This window comes from Phymastichus coffea, unplaced genomic scaffold (assembly GCF_024137745.1).
Source record: "Phymastichus coffea isolate CEN01 unplaced genomic scaffold, Cenicafe_Pcof_1.1 PCOF00001, whole genome shotgun sequence".
NCBI classification, from domain to species: Eukaryota; Metazoa; Arthropoda; class Insecta; order Hymenoptera; family Eulophidae; genus Phymastichus; species Phymastichus coffea.
This window is the reverse complement of record NW_026706812.1, coordinates 14,515,642-14,534,690: the sequence shown is the minus strand read 5'-3', so window position 1 is coordinate 14,534,690 and position 19,049 is coordinate 14,515,642. Positions and strand designations below refer to the sequence as shown.

Sequence of the window (19,049 nt, the reverse complement as noted above, 5' to 3'; positions counted from 1 at the left end):
TATTTTTCCTAATGTTACTACACTGTTATGTGTAAAACCTCGCAACTCTAAAATATTCAATTTATTCAGGTATGCTTCGTTTGGTTTCTTAGACCATTTCAGTAGAGATAGTCCAGCACCAGTATCTAGCATGATAGAAAGACTAATATTTTGATTTTTATCTTCTAAGATGGAAGTTGGTGACTTACTATTCAAGTTTAACAATACCAGTCTTTTCGTTACTTCTATTTTCTTTGTATTCTTACTTAAGCTCGGCGCTCTGTTTGGCTGGTCGTTTCCCCGGTCGCGCCTTTCACCTGGAAACCACCGGCGTTTCCCTGCTGTTGTTTCTTTTGTTCATTAAAAATTCTTTTTTTTTTCATCTTATTTTCCAGTGACCTTTAATACCGCAATAATTACAAATATTCGGATCTTTGTTTGGATTTCTTGGCCCGCGATCATTAGAATTAAAATTTCCCTGGTATTGATTATTTGATGCAGAGTTTTGATTTGCTTTCGGCGGAGCTACTTGCTGGCTCATTCTTTCTCTATTGGCTGTATTTTGACTATTCATTTGCTTTTGACCTTCGTTACTATTGAATCTTTCATTTCTAAATTTCGTACTGCCATTGTTACGGTAAAAACACGTATCTGCTAAATGATTTGACAACTTACAAATTTGACATACTTGCGAGTTTTCTGTTTTTACTACCTTTACACTTTTAATGTTTGCTAATTATTTTTTGCTTCTGCAAGTACTTTTACTGTCTGGTTGAGACCGTTGGGTTCCTGTTGGATGGACCATTGTCCATCCAATCCTGTTGAATGGACGAAGTACTAAATTTCATATTGTTTGGGACAATTTTCCAATACAAGAAGACGGAATGTTGGGAAGAGCATTTCTGAAAACTACAAGGGCTGTGATATCTTATCACAACGATGCCTTAATGTTAAACAGCGATGTGATGAACCCAGTGCCGTTCCTGCCAGAGAATGTTCCAATAAACAATCTACGTAACGATCTTATCGCTATGTACCCCATCAAGTACCAAGAAATGCTGAAAGAAGGTAAAATACCTCCTTATGAAGGGGAGACCGATTCTTCTGAAATTAATGTAAATGATGCGAACATCAAACATAGCAAGGTAAAATATAAGATACCTGCAAGGTCGCGCCAAGTTATCCAAATAAACTTGGTACGGACAAATCTAGTGGAAGGTTATCTCCCCCGAATCAACGTAGGAGACGATCGAGTATATATGGGACAAGGAGTAGTAACAAACCAAAATGGAACTTGTAAAATTATGGCTGTTAATACTCATTTTGATAAAGACGTGACAATAGAAGTGGACCCGAGGATCATACTGCCATTCGAGCATATAAATCCCGAGGGTAGTTCGCCTTCGGAAAGTGAAAGCGAATGCACTAGTCCACGGAATGCTGAAATACAGCTCAAACAAAAATATAAGAGGCTACTTAAACTATTGAGAACAGGACATTTGGCACCAAACGAATACAGAAGTATTAAACGTTTGATAAAACAATACCCAAATGTATTTTTACTGCCAGGTGAGCCGTTACCATGTACAAGTATTATTGAACATGAAATTCACCTGGAAAACAATGTGCCCATTAACACTAAACAATATCGACACCCACCGGCTCATAAGCAGTTTATAGAAGAACAAATTACGAAACGACTTAAGGATGGAATTATAGAGGAGTCAAATTCCCCTTATAATTCTCCTTTATGGATTGTACCGAAGAAAGCCGGAAGCGATGGCAAACCGCGTTGGCGAATTGTGATAGACTTCCGTGAATTGAACAGTAGAACTATTGGAGACGCTTACCCTCTCCCTAACATCGCAGATATTTTAGACCAGCTAGGAGGCTGTACCTATTTTTCAACTTTCGATCTTGCAAATGGCTTTCAACAAATTCCTTTGAAAGCCGAGGACATAGCTAAAACTGCATTTTCTACTTTACGTGGACATTTTCAGTATATACGTATGCCCGAGGGTTTGGTGAACGCCCCGGCTACGTTCCAACGAATGATGGACCATTTACTAAGAGGATTGCTAAACGTCGAGATGCTAGTTTACCTCGATGATATAATAGTTTATGCAAAGGACTTGGACGACCACGAGAGAAAGGTCAGAAAACTATTCGAAAGATTGTCTAATGCAGGACTGGTCCTACAGCCGGACAAAGTAGAATTCTTGCGTAGAGAAGTCAAATTCCTAGGACATATAATTAGCAAACGAGGCGTGGAACCGGACCCAAAACTGGTCTCTGCGGTCATGGACTTTCCACGCCCAACCGGTGTAAAAAGTATCCGATCCTTTTTGGGACTATCAGGCTACTATCGACGTTTTATTAAAGATTACTCGAAAATAGCGAAACCACTGAGTGACCTAACTAAAAAGGACAGAGAATACGAATGGGGACCCGAACAAGAAGAAGCTTTCAATACACTAAAAGAACTCCTATGTAAAGCTCCCATACTGACATTCCCCGATTTCGAGAAACCTTTCACTTTGACTACCGATGCTTCGGACTATGCTGTAGGGGCTATCCTATCGCAGGAAGTAGACGGTGTGGAGCGCCCGGTGGCATATTTATCGAGATTATTAAACAAATCTGAAAGAAATTATACGACGACAGAAAAGGAATGCATTTCGTGTCTATATGCCATGAATCAATTCCGCCCATACCTGATGTGCAAGAAATTCACCCTAATAGCCGACCACGAGCCATTGAATTATATGCATAACCGTAAAGACCCGGGACAAAGATTGATGAGGTGGATGTTCAAGTTCACCGATTTTCAATACACCTTCAAATTTAAACCCGGTAAATTGAACTGCAATGCCGATTCACTTTCCCGCAATCCAGTGGACCTGAACGAGTATTTAAAAGAGAAAGAAAAGTGTGAACAGGATCTCAATGACAATATACCTAATATACAGGTAATGATGTTCAAGAAGTGGAAAGACAAATCAAAAGAACAGGAAGCCGCTAAAGAAAAGTTAGAGGAAGAAAAGAAAAGAATGCGCAGACGAGCAAACTCGATTGCTGGCGAACCTAGACCGATAGGTAGACCTTTAGGCTCTAAAACCAACAAACAAAGGCCGGAGTTGGAACATAGTGTGATAGCTGGGAGAACGAGGAGTAAGAATCCTGCTCCATTGACGACTGCCGCCGACCCACGGGCTAGTACATCCGGCCAAAGGTCAAAGGCAGGGACTAGATTGCCTACGGAGAAAAGGGATCCTACGACACGAGCTTCGGGAACTAGACCGAAGATACCGCAAGGTCAAAACTCGAGTAATGTCTCGACTAACCGAGAAAGCGGAATTAGGACTGACATTTCCCGGAGGCCGCTGGTGCGGAAAGATACGCCCCTAACGACGTCTGAAATAAAAAAAAAACATCCGAGAGTCCAAGAAATCCAGAGTCAGGTTGACACCGCAGGATCTTATGAGGCTCTAACGGACGAATCTAGTGTAGAAACCGATAGGATCACTACTAAAAGCCCGACATTTTTTCAGAGGTCTATGATGTCGTCGACGGGTATAGAAGAAACGGACGTTAACATACGCAAACAAGGGAGTTCTGAAAGCGAACCGCCGATTCCAGATTTTACTCGTACTGGATTAAGGGAACAGGAGAAAACCGAAAAGTTAGAAGATTCAGCTCAAAATATACAGGACAAAACATTAGTTGAAAATACTGAATCGAGTACACAACAAACGTCGCAATCTGACGAAAGTGATGGATCGTTGGATATTGAAGTGACTGGCCCTCAAACGAGTAATAACACTGACAGTACTAATGACGACGACGTCTTTGAGAATAAACACGATTCTACCGAAAAGGAATTCGTGACCAACCTAACTCAAAATGAACTTGCAGAATCGTGTGCTAGGTTCGAGGAAAGTTTGAGACGACATCATAGTGCCGAAGACGTGACGTTTTATTGGGACAATAGAGATTTAGAACCGTACGAAATCAGCCACTTCTCTGATGAGGACGAAGTAGATCCTGAATTACAGAATGTGCTAGGAGAAATGGATCCATACAGTGACGAAAACTCAGACGAAGAAATGGAAAGAAGAATAAAAAAATTAGTGGAATTGTCGCAACATGCTGTGGAATCCGAAATAGAACAAAGAAATTCTGAACCACAGAGCGATACAATAACGTCAGACAACGACTCTGTTCATATCAGTGAATGTGAAAAATCTAACGAAAGGGATGAGCTAATCCCTTTGCAGAGACGAGAACTATCGGTGACGCCTAATGTGAAAATTGGTGAACCTAAAAGCCGAAGTACTCCATTAAATAAGGGACAAACGGGTATTAAATTTAAGGGACTCGAAGAAATACCGGAAGAAAAGGAAAGTGTAAATACCGAGACTACACAATCCCCGGTCGAATTGATTTTTTCGAAGGCTCCCATAGATGATGACTTCTTTTTCATCCTGCCTCACGCAAAGGGACCCATAAGTCAGTATAAAAGATCTAGTGATTATAATAATCCTAGTTCCTCAAATACAGAAGATAGCGAAACCCTTTTGGGTCCTGGGTATTTCACTTTGCAAAATAATGTGAGAAACTCTCAACAATGCTTGACTTACCAGAGAGACAACATAGTACATTTGATTTCACGGGATTGTGATAATACTACGGCAATAGCCAGATTATTAAGCGAGATAGGCGCTATTGACCTACGTAATATGAAAAATAAAAAACCTAAGATTGGACAAATTTTAATGACAAATTATAAAAAATATATATTCCGTAGTGGTAAAGGACAAATATTATAACTCAATGAGCGTAGAAACTATAAAGGTCGGATTGGCTAATTTAAAGAAGCTCTTAATTCGTGATAAGGTTAATAGCTTCCGCATATCTAGGAAAGGTGATTACGCAGATGATTTGGGACCGGGTTTGTTAATGGAACTATTGATCGGAGCCTTTGAAGGTAGTCCGATAACAGTTACCGTATGTTACGGGAAAACGACTTTGCCTCCCAAAGAAGAGAGAACAAATATCATTAAAACGTTACATGATAGTTTAATAGGAGGTCATAAGGGAGTAAACCAAACTTATCAGAAAATAAGGGCCCGATATTACTGGCAGGGCATGAGAAATGATGTACTGGACTATGTTAGGAAATGTCCGAAATGTCTAGAAAAGAAAATAGACAGACATAAAATCCATGAACCGATGATTGTCACCGATACTCCTATAGAAGCTTTTGACAAGGTCTCAATAGACACGGTAGGCAAGCTGAGGACGACACCTCGTGGTAATTGTCATTTATTAACAATGCAATGCCACCTAACGAAATACGTAATCATTGTACCCATAAAGGATTTAAAGGCGACTACTATAGCCGACGCACTCGCTAGACATCTGATATGTCAATTCGGAGCCCCTAGGGCTATTCTTTCAGATCGAGGGACGAGCTTCTTGTCGGATATAGTTGAATCTTTGTTACACCTCTTTAAGGTAAATCACCTTACTACGTCCGCATATAGGCCTCAAACGAACGGGTCATTGGAACGTAGCCATGCCCCTCTTATGGACTTTATGAGGACTTATTCAGAAAACTTCGATGATTGGGACAGGTTGGTTCCATTCGCAGTCTTTACTTATAACACCAGCGTTCATGCTGCAACGGGCTATACGCCTCATGAACTTGTATACGGACGAATAGCCCGATTCCCAATGATGATACCGCGGGAAGAAAAACTGCGTACTTATAATCAGTACTTAATAGACCTCGTTAATAGATTATCGGAACTAAAATTAGCTGCCGGTACGAACCAAATAACTGCGAAAGTACGATCTAAAAAACGATACGACAGTAAAATAAGCATGTTTAAGGGTAAGAAAGGCGATTATGCCTGGGTCTTAAACGAGCCCCGCGTAGGCAAGGCAGATAGTTACTATAAGAACCCTCTTAAAATTATTGAAATACTAGGACACAAACATGTTATTTTGGAATTGCCAAATGGTAAAAGAATTAGAAAGCATGTAGACAAGCTTAAATTAAAGCTATAGTATATATATTTTGTTTTAATTTTATTATGTATTTATTAATCACTATTAGTTGCACTATTATACATGTTGAAACTCCTTTCTTCTCTTCTTTTTGCTCCTATTTATTTTTTTTTTACTTTTCCCCTTCTATGACGAATCTGTATTTTTGTTTTTGTTCTTTACATGTGATTACATCTATTTTCAGGACTATCCTACTATATTTTTTTCTCCTCTTTTGCACTCCCAGAGTTGTGATCAGAGAAAACGAATTTGGACATCGGGTATTCCTCCGAATCCCGATGTACTGCTCGCGGGAACAAGTATTCAAAGACTTGGCACTCTGTGGGACTCTGGACTATATGTATTTCACGCCTATCACGACATATGGTTCGCACTTCCATTTGACCTGCAGTGTGCGATTTGTGTCCAAAGGTTCTGCTGCTGAGGCTGTCCGACTATACCATAGGGTATATGGGGCCAAATTGAACGAACTGGAGAGGATTGTACCCCCGTCTCTACACAACAAGAATCAGTACGTCTTTCATGCACAATGCAAAGGCATTGTCATGAAGAGGGATTTCGAAGCCCATAAAAACCTATGCAACAAGCAAATAGGTAAGGATTGGAAGAAACACTGGCTATGTGACAAGTCCTTCGAAAAACGAAGCTTCCACCTCCATTTACGTCAATGTCAATATGAGGACTGGGTGGAACCAGAGCAGTCCGAAGAATCTGTGGGACAAAACTTGGTATTCACCACCATCCTGGAAAACATTTTGGACGAGTTGGCAGCGATGCCCATAAACGCTACCAACCTTTAACTTTATTAATCCTTAGAAATTTTTTTTTCTCTTCTTTTCTCCTACCTTTATAAAAAAAAAAAAAAAAAAAAAAAAATAATAATAAATAATAATATAACATGAATAGTAACCATTTTAATAGTACATATATTACCCGTTTTCGTCATCCTTAATCATTCATGTTTATTCATTCTCATTGGACATATAATTCCCGAGGACGGTAATCATTCTAAGGGGGGGAGGATGTTAAGTGACAACTTTTAAAATTCACTTAATCCTGATATATGTAACGTAAAACTTATATGTATTAGTATTATGTATAATTGCGCCGCGCGTATTAATTGTACACGTTAAGCACGCGTGGGCGGTTCGGCGGCCGCGTAGTAATGCGGTGACGGCGTAGTAACACTCTCGCGCGGGATGACTGTATCGCCCACGCCTGACAAAGGCAGTCTAGCGCCAGAGCTAATCACGAGCAGTCGTAATTCCGTTCAGATTTACATACAGTTTTATTCAGTTGCTTTCATATAGTTTTGATCTCAGTTTTTTTTGTCAATCAGTTTTTATTTATTGCTAAATTCCTCAAATCAGTATATTCATATCCTTGCTATCAGCTATTAACGCATTATTATAAAATACACACACACATATATATATATATATATATATATATATATATATATATATATATATATATATATATATATATATATATATATATACACACGTATACGGCGTACGTTCAGATCGATTACAGCATAATTATTTGTACAAGGATAACAGTTATTATAAGGACCAGCAAAAATAAAAGGATTATATTTCTTGGACGAATATTTTGACAATATACACAATTATATAACTATATAATTTCGAGGACAAGCCTACTAATAATAATAATAAATAAACTTCTAACAAGTAAGTAACTCAAGGTTCATTAGTGTAAACTTATTTTCTTCTTACCTATTTTTCTATAATAATAATAATATTTGGATTAATTACCATTTGGCAAATTTCCGCATATTCATTTTGTGTATAACTATATATATATATATATATATATATATATATATATATATATATATATATATGTAGACGTGTATGCGTTCGTTAAATATTAATTATTTTGGCTTTGGTATTTTGCTTTCGCGACTCTTTCCATTTATTATCATAAATACCGGTCGCGCCAGTGTAACGCGATCTTGTCAATTACATAGCATTATAGCCTACGCTGACTAAGTATTTAAAAATTAAGCACGTCCCCGGATAACATGATATGCATGTGTACGGGATAAATCGTACGTCTACGATATTTCGACAAGCTCGGTTCCAAGCTGCTAAAATTCCCGAGTAAGCTTTAATTCAAACTTTATAAAGAACCCCTATATACATATATATTCCAGTTATTTGATTTTTTTCCATAAATATACTTATACGTTAAAATATATTTAATAATTAACTAGCGAGCGTTAAGTGAGCGGGGCCTCATGTATGCAGCAATACACCACATCGAGTTATAGTGTCGCTCTTTTGCTAGAAAGACACTAACGACGTGTGTGTCTATTAGTACACACATAATAATTATCAATAAACAAAACTCAAGGTAAGAATATACTTTAACTATTATCTACCTTATGCATGCAAATAGCTATTATTCTACCCTCGTTTTAGTTATCGTATACTTTCCGGACTCGCACTTAGTCCTAAAACACTACCTATCCGCTTTGAACCTCGCGCCTAAACGTCATCTGACGTGGACGTAACAGCAGGAAGACTCTGAAGTGCTATCCAGTAGTGATGTTCGATTATTCGAAAAAGTATTCGATTCCTAATAATCGAATTACCAAAATAATCGATTCTTGATAATCAATTTTATTTGAAAATAATCGATTAATCAAATGAATAATCGATGGTTGTTTTAATTAAAAAAAAAGAATAAAGTGCTTATAAATATATGGAAACAATATTATAATAAGAAAAATAAGTAGGAAATAAGAACTACTGATAAATTAAACAATGCAAATTACGTTCTGATGGTATTTATTAAAAGGTCATTGCTTATTTCAATCATTTACAATTTAACAGGCAAATATTCAACATCGACCAATGATTTAAATAAACTTTGAATTGCTACTACAACAATAAAATTTTTAAACTTAAATGTAGTAAATATGTAAATAAAATTTTTTTATGCACCTTGATTTTGTCTGTCTTCGACGAATGGGTTGAAAACATCATGATCATTGTTATCCATTCTTGATTCTACCTATTGCACCTCAGCTCACGTCTCACTCTCACCTCACATTCAACCGTAACAAATTTCTTTTCTATTCGAACGTATGTAAATAGAGAGAATAATATCCACGCATGCGCAAAACACAAATTGCACAAAGTGCAGTCGATTCGATTATTGGCCAAAAAATAATCGAAGCTGTAATAATCAAGTTCCAAAATAATCGAGAAAAAAAATCGAATATTTTGTTAAATAATCGTATGCTTATCGATTAATCGAATATAATCGAACATCACTAATCCAGACTACGAAATGTTGGCTCGGTCGACCGGTGTATCTTCATGATGCTAACCTAATCCCCCGAAAGATAAATTTTGGCTTTGATGTTTTCAGTTTTTGTTGTAAAATTATTATTTTTATTATGAAATGCCAAAACGAATAAGTGATTATATTATATTTTTAATCAAGATCGTGCTTTTTGTAACAGTAAACAATTATAAGTAACGAAATATGTCTGATGTTCGAGACATTTTAGATATTGAAGTGCCAGTTGTTAATGAAGTAACTAAAGAATCTATTATTAGTGGTGATAAAAAAATTAAAAGAAAATATGATTACAAAGTACCGAAACGTCCTGAGGGAATGCATCGAGAAGTATTTGCTTTGCTTTGCAAAGATAATAATGACGTTCCACCTCTTTTCCCAACAGATACCGGGAAAGGTTATAAACAATTAAAAGCTAAGCTAGGTTTAAAAAAAGTTCGACCCTGGAAGTGGACTCCATTTACAAATCCAGCTCGTACTGATCAAGCAATCTTCCACCATTGGAGACGTATATCTGATTCTGGGAATGAATATGCTTTTGCTAGATTTAATAAAAAAGTTCCAATCCCAGTGTATACAAATACTGAGTATGTACAACATCTTGTTACAAATGGATGGACAAGAGCTGAAACAGATCATTTATTTGATTTGTGTCGTCGATTTGATTTAAGATTTGTTGTTGTACATGACAGATGGGATCACAAGAAATATTCGTCAAAAACAGTTGAAGACTTGAAAAATAGGTAAGATTTATGTTATATACATTTATTTATAAGATAATAGATTCTTAAATGTAATTATTAGCTATGTTTTCTGAATTAAAGGTACTATCAAGTTTGTGCTGCATTAAACAAAGCTAAGAATCAATATGAAAAAGTATATACTTTTGATTTTGAGCATGAGCGCAGAAGAAAAGAGCAACTTAAAAAATTATTTGATCGAACTTGTGAACAAATTGAAGAAGAACAAGTTCTCATAGCAGAATTAAGAAAAATAGAGCAACGTAAAAAAGAACGAGATCGCAAAACACAAGATTTACAAAAATTAATTACTGCAGCTGATAATCAAGCTGACCTTCGAAAAAATGATAGAAAGGCAACAAAAAAAAGTGGTAGTTCTACTAAACACAAACTAAATAAGTCAGATTCATCCAATGTAAGTATTATTACTTTGTAATTTTTCAAAATATTTTTTACTTGCAATTACAAAAACTTAATTTATTGCTTGAATTTTTCTAAAGATTGTGAAACTTCAAGCATGTGAGCCAACAGGAATAAAATTTCCAGATATAAAAAGCAGTGGTGTATCTCTTCGTTCTCAGCGAATTAAATTACCTAGTAGTTTAGGACAGAAGAAATTGAAAGGCATTGAACAGACATTAATTGAAATGAAACTAGGTAAAATGATGTATACGCTAAATCACAATTTTCAAAAGTTTTTTTTAATAATATTTTTAATTTTTATAGATTTAAATCCTCCTCCAACTGAAAACATAAGCCAACAATTTAACGAACTCCGTAGTGACATTGTTTTACATTACGAACTGAAAGGAGCATTAAATAGTTGCGATTATGAATTGCAATCTTTGAGGCATCAATATGAAGCACTTGCTCCAGGAAAGGTAATCAAATTAATTTACTTAATATTTTTTCCATAGCATTTATAGTTTTATTAATAATTATGAAATTGTATGTAGTTACTTTTTGAATATACATATATACTAATAATGAATTCTGTCCATATTTTTTAACTTTAACTGCATAGTAGAAAATGTTAAATTTTTATAGACAATACGGCATGTTGAAGATATATTTTTATAAAATATATATATAAGGTCATTTAAATTTTACTTATATTTTTTATTTGACTGTCAACTGTTAGAATTGGCCTTTTAATATGTCGGTGATCTTTTATATTGTTATTTAAAAATCCTTGAATCTTAGGAAAATGAAAAATTCAATAAAAGTACTTTCATTTTTCTCAGACTGTAACTTAACGGCTATCTAGACGATATTCAAGTTTCGTTAGTGAGATTTTTGTTGATAATAATTTTTTTTATACTTTCCTCTAGCTTTTTAAAACAGATTTTTGATAAAAATTATTATATTTTCTATTTTTAAAAGTTATTTTAGATTCGTTTCACACAACAATAAATTGATTCGTTTTCAATGATAAAATATTTTATTTTATATAATAAAATATTTAATAATAACAAAATATTTTATTTTATTTAATAAAATATTTAACACATCTAATAAAAAAATATTTTATTTTATTATTGAATTACAATAATTTATATAAACGCTGCATTAAATTGCATTCATTTGGTTACTGTTGGCTACTACAGGTATATCTTTCTCGGATACATATATTTCAAAATATCCATTTTACACATTGAAAAATTATGTCTTAGCTGAACAATGGAAGTTAATAGATCATTGAGTTGTGTTATGACAAGTCAGAAAAAAATTTTGATTAATAAATTTATCAAATTATTTAGTACAATTATTCATCACTTTTTAACCCATTAAAGCCCATGCCAAAACAACATGAGATAGCGCTAAACTAACTATGCCATTCATAGCATAAGTGAAAAAAAAGTACTCGTGTTTTTTCTTTTGCCATTTGCAATTGTTTATAAAAAATTATTTAAACAAATTACCAAAAAAATTAATATTTGTAAAAACTTATTGCGGCAATCGATTCTACGGGAAAAAATATGACAAAAACGTATATAACGTTTTCTGGTCAAACTTAAATTTGACGCTAGGAAATGACTACAAAGTCCATTCATCCGAAAGTTTGATACCGTTGATTATGAATATAATCAAATATAACCTAATGGTTGGGTGGATGATTTGAAAAAATTTTTATTTTATTATAAAGGTGTGAAAACCGTGTTAAAGATCACGTTTGAGTGGCGGGCTAACGGTTGTATCAAAATTTATAGATATCATTTACTTTCACTTCGAAGCATCTATCTAACTTACGAAGTGCATTCTATAATATTTCATAATTTTCACAATTTTTTATTCTTCAAAAATGTCCAGGCGAAAAATATCAAGGCGCAGAATTGCTGATATAACAGATTTAATTGAGATTGATGATGTCGAGTTCGATTCTCTATCTAATTCTCGATCTGTCAACATAGCATTTATTCCCGGAGACCACGAAAGCTTCGATGGAGATTCTGATGGCGATCTGGATGAAGATATATCATCTCAACTTATTCCTACTGGTTCTTATGAACATGTCAAAAGCATGTATACCAGTACTCAAAAATTACTAGAACCTAATCATGTTTTCGATTGGCAAGAAAAAACTCTGACTCATGACACCACTGTAAATGATTACTGTCATTTCAACATTGAACCGATTTCTTCTTTGTTCTATAAAAATTCTTTAGATTTGTTTAAACTATATTTTTCTAATTCCATGAAAAATTATATCGTCGAAGCTACATTAGAAAATAAACGGTATAGATAGTTTGACGGTTTGGGATTTGACCTATACAGGTGAGCCTGTCCGGCCTGCAATTGTTTATTGCAGTTTTTCACTAACAATTTGAAGTTCAAGAAGAAAACGTTATATACGTTTTTGTCATATTATTTCCCGTAGAATCGGTTGCCGCAATAAGTTTTTAAAAATATTAACTTTTTTGGTAATTTGTATAAATAATTTTTTATAAACAATTGCAAATGGCAAAAGGAAAAACACGAGTACTTTTTTTTCACTTATGCTATGAATGGCATAGTTAGTTTGGCGCTGTCTCATGTTGTTTTGGCATGGGCTTTAGTGGGTTAAGTAAAGTTTTTATCAAATCTGACAAATTTTTACTAAAATTAATTTTTAGCTACTTAATAAAGCAACTAGCATTTAGCACATGTAGCAAGCTTATTTTGGTAAATAAAATAAAGAAATAACTCAAAACGATGAAGAATACATATTGAGTTTATTGATAAAAGAATTAGTACCATATTAAGACATAACGGTTAATCCTTATGTAAACCTTTATTACTTATTTACCATATTAATAATAACTTATAAATAAAACAAATTATATTTATTTATATTAGTGATATGTGTTACGAGCGAATCAAGTTCAATTTTGCTTGAGGAGGATATGTTTGTAGCGCGGGATATTATAACACAGGCCGACAAAATTTGAAAAATGTCCGCACTCAGAGACCAGACAAAATATTTCCGAAAGGATTTGATACGCTCAATTCGAATCTGAGTTCAGAATTGCTCCATCATCCTCAGTATTCGAGATTAATTAAATAAGCATATAATTGAATAACAAGAAAACTACAATTTTTACATTACCCGTAAATTTACTCTGTTAAGATAAATAACTTTAATTTGATAAACATAACGAACAATTCAGAACTGTATATATATTAATTTATTAAAAAAATGATTTATTTATTTACGTATATTTAACGCTAATATACAATGCTAATGATATAATAACATGAGTTATGAATAGGTTATTTACATTTAAAATTATTTATTATGATAGAGAAAATTTATAGGTAATGTAGAAATTGTAGTTTTCTCGCTGCTCAATTATGTGCTTATTTAATTAATTGCAATAATAATCACATTGCTTAAGTGATGAAATATTATAAAGTAACTTTAAACTCGATATCGATATAATATTTACGTACATAACCGTTATACTAATAAACAATGTCATTTTTTTGTAAATAAAAAATAACATTCATAAATGACAACAGCAACTAAATAACTATTGAGAGTGGAATAAAAGTATGTTCATATTTTACTTCCTTGAAATAGCTGTATCAAATTAAAAAAAAACGTTTAAATTGATTAATTAGAAGCGAGAAAAAGTCAATATAAAGAACGCGTAGTAATTTTGAACGCGCCAATTCACTTTTTCGTTGTTGTGCCGACTTCCCCCACCACTGCGTCTCTAACGCCGGAGAGCGGATTTCGCATGCGTTCGCTTTGTCTTTTTCATGTAATTGTACAATAACTGTATGTGTGATGTATTTTTTATTAAAAGATATATAAAGTATTCGATTAAACGAATACGAAGGTACTTTTTTTCTCGCGAATTCGCTTTATAACCGACTACAGCTATTAGACTTTGGCATTTAATAACTCTATATAAAATAATTAAAACTCAACATTCAAGGCATAAAAAGTTACTTTATCCCAAGTACTTCACAATACACTATTTAGATTTTAATTTGAGCAATCGATCGCGGAAATATTCTATTTGTTATTTACGTAAAAATGGGAGTTTTCGTTTAAAAAATCGTACGAGTTAGTTAATATTAAAAAAGTGTCGATTAAACGACGAAATATGGTAGCTTAAACTTTGAAGTATACGTAAAAAAATTGCGGCAGGTGTCAATGGCTTATTTCCAGGCAGTGTTAAAGTAAAAAAAGTTCTAAAATTTGGACTTTTTTAATGGACTAATGCAATAACTCGGTAACTAAAAAGAATATCGAATGGATTTTGTTGTTGTTATATTTATAAAAGATTAAAATTTTTTAAAAGGAAATCATCATGAAGATCCATTGATATTGTCAACAGCAATTCCGGATACAAAAATTAGCTATGTTTTAGCGTTTTCTTTTTTTTTATTTTGCGTCTATAACCGAGGCAAATGAAATTTAACAACTTTGTACCATGGCATTTTATTGACAATTGCACGCTCTACAACATTGTTTCTATACATTTTTCTCGTTTTTTGCATGGTTTACGAGTTAAATAAAATGTGTCGAAAAAAAACCACTTTTGGCACTTTTTTCTTTTAACCATTTATTGTGAAAAACGCATCCGGAAATTCGAGGTGCAAACTTTGGTACGGTACTACAATATTTCTGAGCAATTCTACGAATAAAATTTCTTTCTAAACTCACATCCATTATTAACTACAATTCTATTGCAAAACTGAGGGTGATGGGGTAATTCTGAGCTCGGATTCAGATTCAGTGGATCAAATTGCTTCGGTTACACCAGGTCCAATCTGCCGATGTAAAAACATGTTGGTCTGTGTAATCTAGGCAGCGCTTTTAGCTATAAAGAAATATATAATTACGATGGCTCCACCAAGACGGGCCGTATCACATTGGGGCATCGTTGGAGGTTTTATAAAATTTACATCTTTCCATCTAAAACATTTATTAAACATAGTTTTATCTTTGGCTAATAAAAATAGTTCTATCGTTCAAAAATAAACTGATTCATATCATATCGTTCAAAAATAAACTGATTTATACTAATAACAGTAGAAAAATAACGAAAAAAATTTTTTAATGCCGTTATATTTTCACGATTTCGTCTCCAATAGATCTGATAATTTATCATGTTTTTCTTCAATATCTTTTTTATTAGTTCAATTAGTTCGATAACTAGTACTTTGCTTACCATTCGTCGATATTAATTGTTAAATACAAAACGAATTACATTGATACTCACCGATTTAGCAATCATTTCAAATCTCACAACGTAAAAGATTTTTAGGTTTGTAGTTATATAGATTGTGGACCGCGCATCACGTTAGTTTTTCTTTTTTACTTTTCAAATAATATAACGAATGTCGCTCGTTAAAAGTAGAGCCTAAGCGCTTCCATCGCGTGGGGCAACTCAAAAATCGGCCCGCGAGAATAAAGTAGAGAAGGGGAAGCGGAAAGCGCCCGCAAAACGAACGAACGAAAGAAAGTGGGAGAGAGGAGAGAGATTAGGGCATCGGTCAGCACGCGTTAAACGCGTGTAACATGGGATAGTAGGAAAAAGGGAAGAGGAAATGAGAGCGATTAGGCCGCCGGCTAGCGTGCGCGAGGCGTGAAGAGAGGAGAGGAGCACGTGGCGGCATTCGAGTCCGGACCTGCGGATAGAAAAGCACGACTGACAAGTGACCGTAGAAAGAAATTGAAGAACTCCTCGACCGACATCGTGCGGAGGTCCGATAGTTCCAAGGGAGCAGAGAATCGCAGCTGAGGAAAAGATCGTCCACTGCCCATTACAGCCAGTTGCCCAGAGCGATCTGAGGCAACAGTCGAGGATCGCGGGTAACTGTGAATCCGGGCAGGGAAAACCTCGGCTGAGGCGAGTACTGCAAGGAAGGGCCAGAAGTCGACGAGACCCGTGGACACCGTCGAGAACGCCGTTGTCTGCAGCAACTCGTTTCCGTGACGTAAGTCCCCGATATTGGATGTAAATGCGCGTGGCTGAATAGTGAAATTAGATAGTGCGCGTCTTTCTCTCTCTCATCGCGAACGCGACATATCCGACGAAATCTCTCGGCCACAGCTTTACCTTTGTATAATCGAACGCGACAAAGAGGAATAAATTTGTAGATCTTGCGACAATTGGCTGAGATTTTTTTCGAATCCCCTTTGGTTTTCCTCTCCTATCGCCCATAACAGAACCTGCCCGACCTTGAGTCACTGGGCAACCCGGATCGCCGCACGTGTTCTCTACGTGTGGGTTTTCACGGGCTCTAGGGCGAAAGGTCAGAAGGTTGAGGCTCTACGAACGAGCTGATCGAGGCGGCGGTTAGCCTCGCAACGTAAGGAATATCCTTTTCTTTAACGGGTAAGATTTTTATTTCCGCTCCGAATAAAACTCCCCGTTACAATAAATAGAACTTTTAGCTGTACAACTCAATTTATTTTCATAATTTTTTAGCATATTGGCCTATATTTTTAAACTTTTCGTAAGATAGCCCCATATCAATAGATACGTTATTTTAACTGTTTCTCAACTTTTTTTCAACTGTTTATCCGTGATTATTTGGGAGATTTTGTTTACATTTATAAATTAAAATTCAATATTTTTTGAAATAAATTGATGGTACCGAATGGGCTGAAATCAATTCACAATATTTCATATCAAACATCCATTTATAACTCTCTTTATTGTTGATGTTTATTCAAAGTTAAACTTTACAATAAAGACAATTTTTACAAATTCAATGTCCTATAAATAAATGTAAATGAAGTGCATTAAGAGTACTTTTTCGTATTATTTTAACGTTAGATTGATGAGAGACTATGCGTTATTATCTTTTCGATGCCTAAAAATGTCTTATTTATTCAATTAATTGATGGAGTACAAATAGATATGAGATACCTCAATCTCTTATTTAGCGTCGATTTAGTCATAGCAATGACTCACGTGATTACGTCCGGTTAATTAAATTACGAATAACATGATTACTTTTTTGTATACGAGGATTAATTGATAAGGTATACATTGATTTGAAATGTATCGGTCTGTTGTTTAGTGCCAATTTAGTCATAATAGTTACATATGTGTGACAGGGTTATAGCGATGTTTGCTAGCCCTGTGTGCGGCACTCTTCTCGCGTGAACGCAGCGACCAAGTGTATGCTATATAGCGACTACATACTTGTGTCGTTGCAGGATATGGAGAGAGGAGCGCGCGACAATCGGCGAGGTGTCGCCGTGAGTGCGAGTGAGAGCGAGAAGAGCGAGAGAGAGAGAGAGAGAGAGAGAGAGAGAGAGAGAGAGAGAGAGAGAGAGAGCGATTTTGACTGATTTTTGACGGCGAGAGAAGTGGGAGCGCGACGGCGCGAGGCAGAGAAATTAAAAAAGAGGAAGGGCAGTTAGTCGCGAGCTCTCGAGTAATTAGGGCCGCCTAGGAGAAAACTGGACGAAACGAGATTTCGGCTGGAAAGAAGCGACTGCCCTCGGTGCGACTGCCACGTTTGCCAGGAAGCCAGTTGTTCGAAGCAGAGCCAGTAGCCAGAGCCAGAGCCAGAGCAGCGACCATTCGCCGTCTACGAGGCAAAGGCTGTGCTGCGGCCCTTCCTGCAGCAGCTTCAATCGTCGCCAGGGCACCGTTTCCTGCGGGACTATGTTTTCGCCGGCGTCGCCTCTCTGTCGACGGACCGTCGGCATCCGGTGGGTCCAAAGCCAGTTGATCTCTCTCGCGCCAGCTCTTGATCGGTTACGGACATTAGCGTATTTTGAAAATTTATTACGCACGCTGAGCGATCTCGCTCGCGTGATCCCGCGAACTCTGGTTGCGGAAAGGTTGAGCGAGCGCGCTCACCGCGGTGAAGTAAATCTTGTAGCGATATTTGTGAAAAGGAGTTAATAAATGAGATGCCATATGTAGTATAAGTGAATTAAAGTGTCCGATTATTTGTATCAACCTTCCCAACCAGAGCGAACTTCAGCCTATGAAAGTCAGCGCCGGCTTTCTTTATCGAGAAAGAACCCAGAAAAAATTAGCAGAGACCAGCCCAAGGCGCACGGTGGCTGACCCCTCTCGCATGGCATCCCTTGTTTAATCTCGGCCGGTTTCGGTGTTGGCATCGCTTTGTTCTGGTTGGAAAGAGCTGATCGCGAAATTCCCTTTGTGATAAGTTTTGAACAGTGCGGTGTCTCGGCCGATCAGCGGTTTCGGCGAATTCGCGGAGTAGCGAGCGAGAGCCGTGGAAATAGTTAGGGAAAGGGAAATTCTAGTTGCATGGGACACTTTGAGTTTTCGTCATTATTGTGTCGTCAACACATTTGGCTCGAGTTACGCGGAAGCCCGGAGCTAGTGAAACGGGCTGAGGCGAGTATCGCGGTGTTGTGATTAAGCGATTACGCTGTAAATTTGTGTGCTGTTATTGCGCAGATTGCGATTGCTCGAGCCGGGTGTTTTGGCTAGTCGA

General features: G+C 36.0%; 1 protein-coding gene across 1 annotated transcript in view; it reads left to right on the top strand.

Moving 5' to 3' along the window:
• The first annotated feature begins 9,286 nt into the window (after window positions 1–9,286).
• The window catches only part of LOC131675047 (DNA methyltransferase 1-associated protein 1), a 32,357-nt gene continuing 22,594 nt past the window's right edge, over window positions 9,287–19,049 (top strand). The window contains exons 1-4 of the mRNA XM_058953875.1: window positions 9,287–10,127; window positions 10,209–10,539; window positions 10,625–10,781; window positions 10,851–11,005. Coding sequence (XP_058809858.1) covers window positions 9,571–10,127; window positions 10,209–10,539; window positions 10,625–10,781; window positions 10,851–11,005 — 1,200 coding nt within the window. The 5' untranslated portion in view covers window positions 9,287–9,570. The remainder of the gene's footprint in view (window positions 10,128–10,208; window positions 10,540–10,624; window positions 10,782–10,850; window positions 11,006–19,049) is intronic.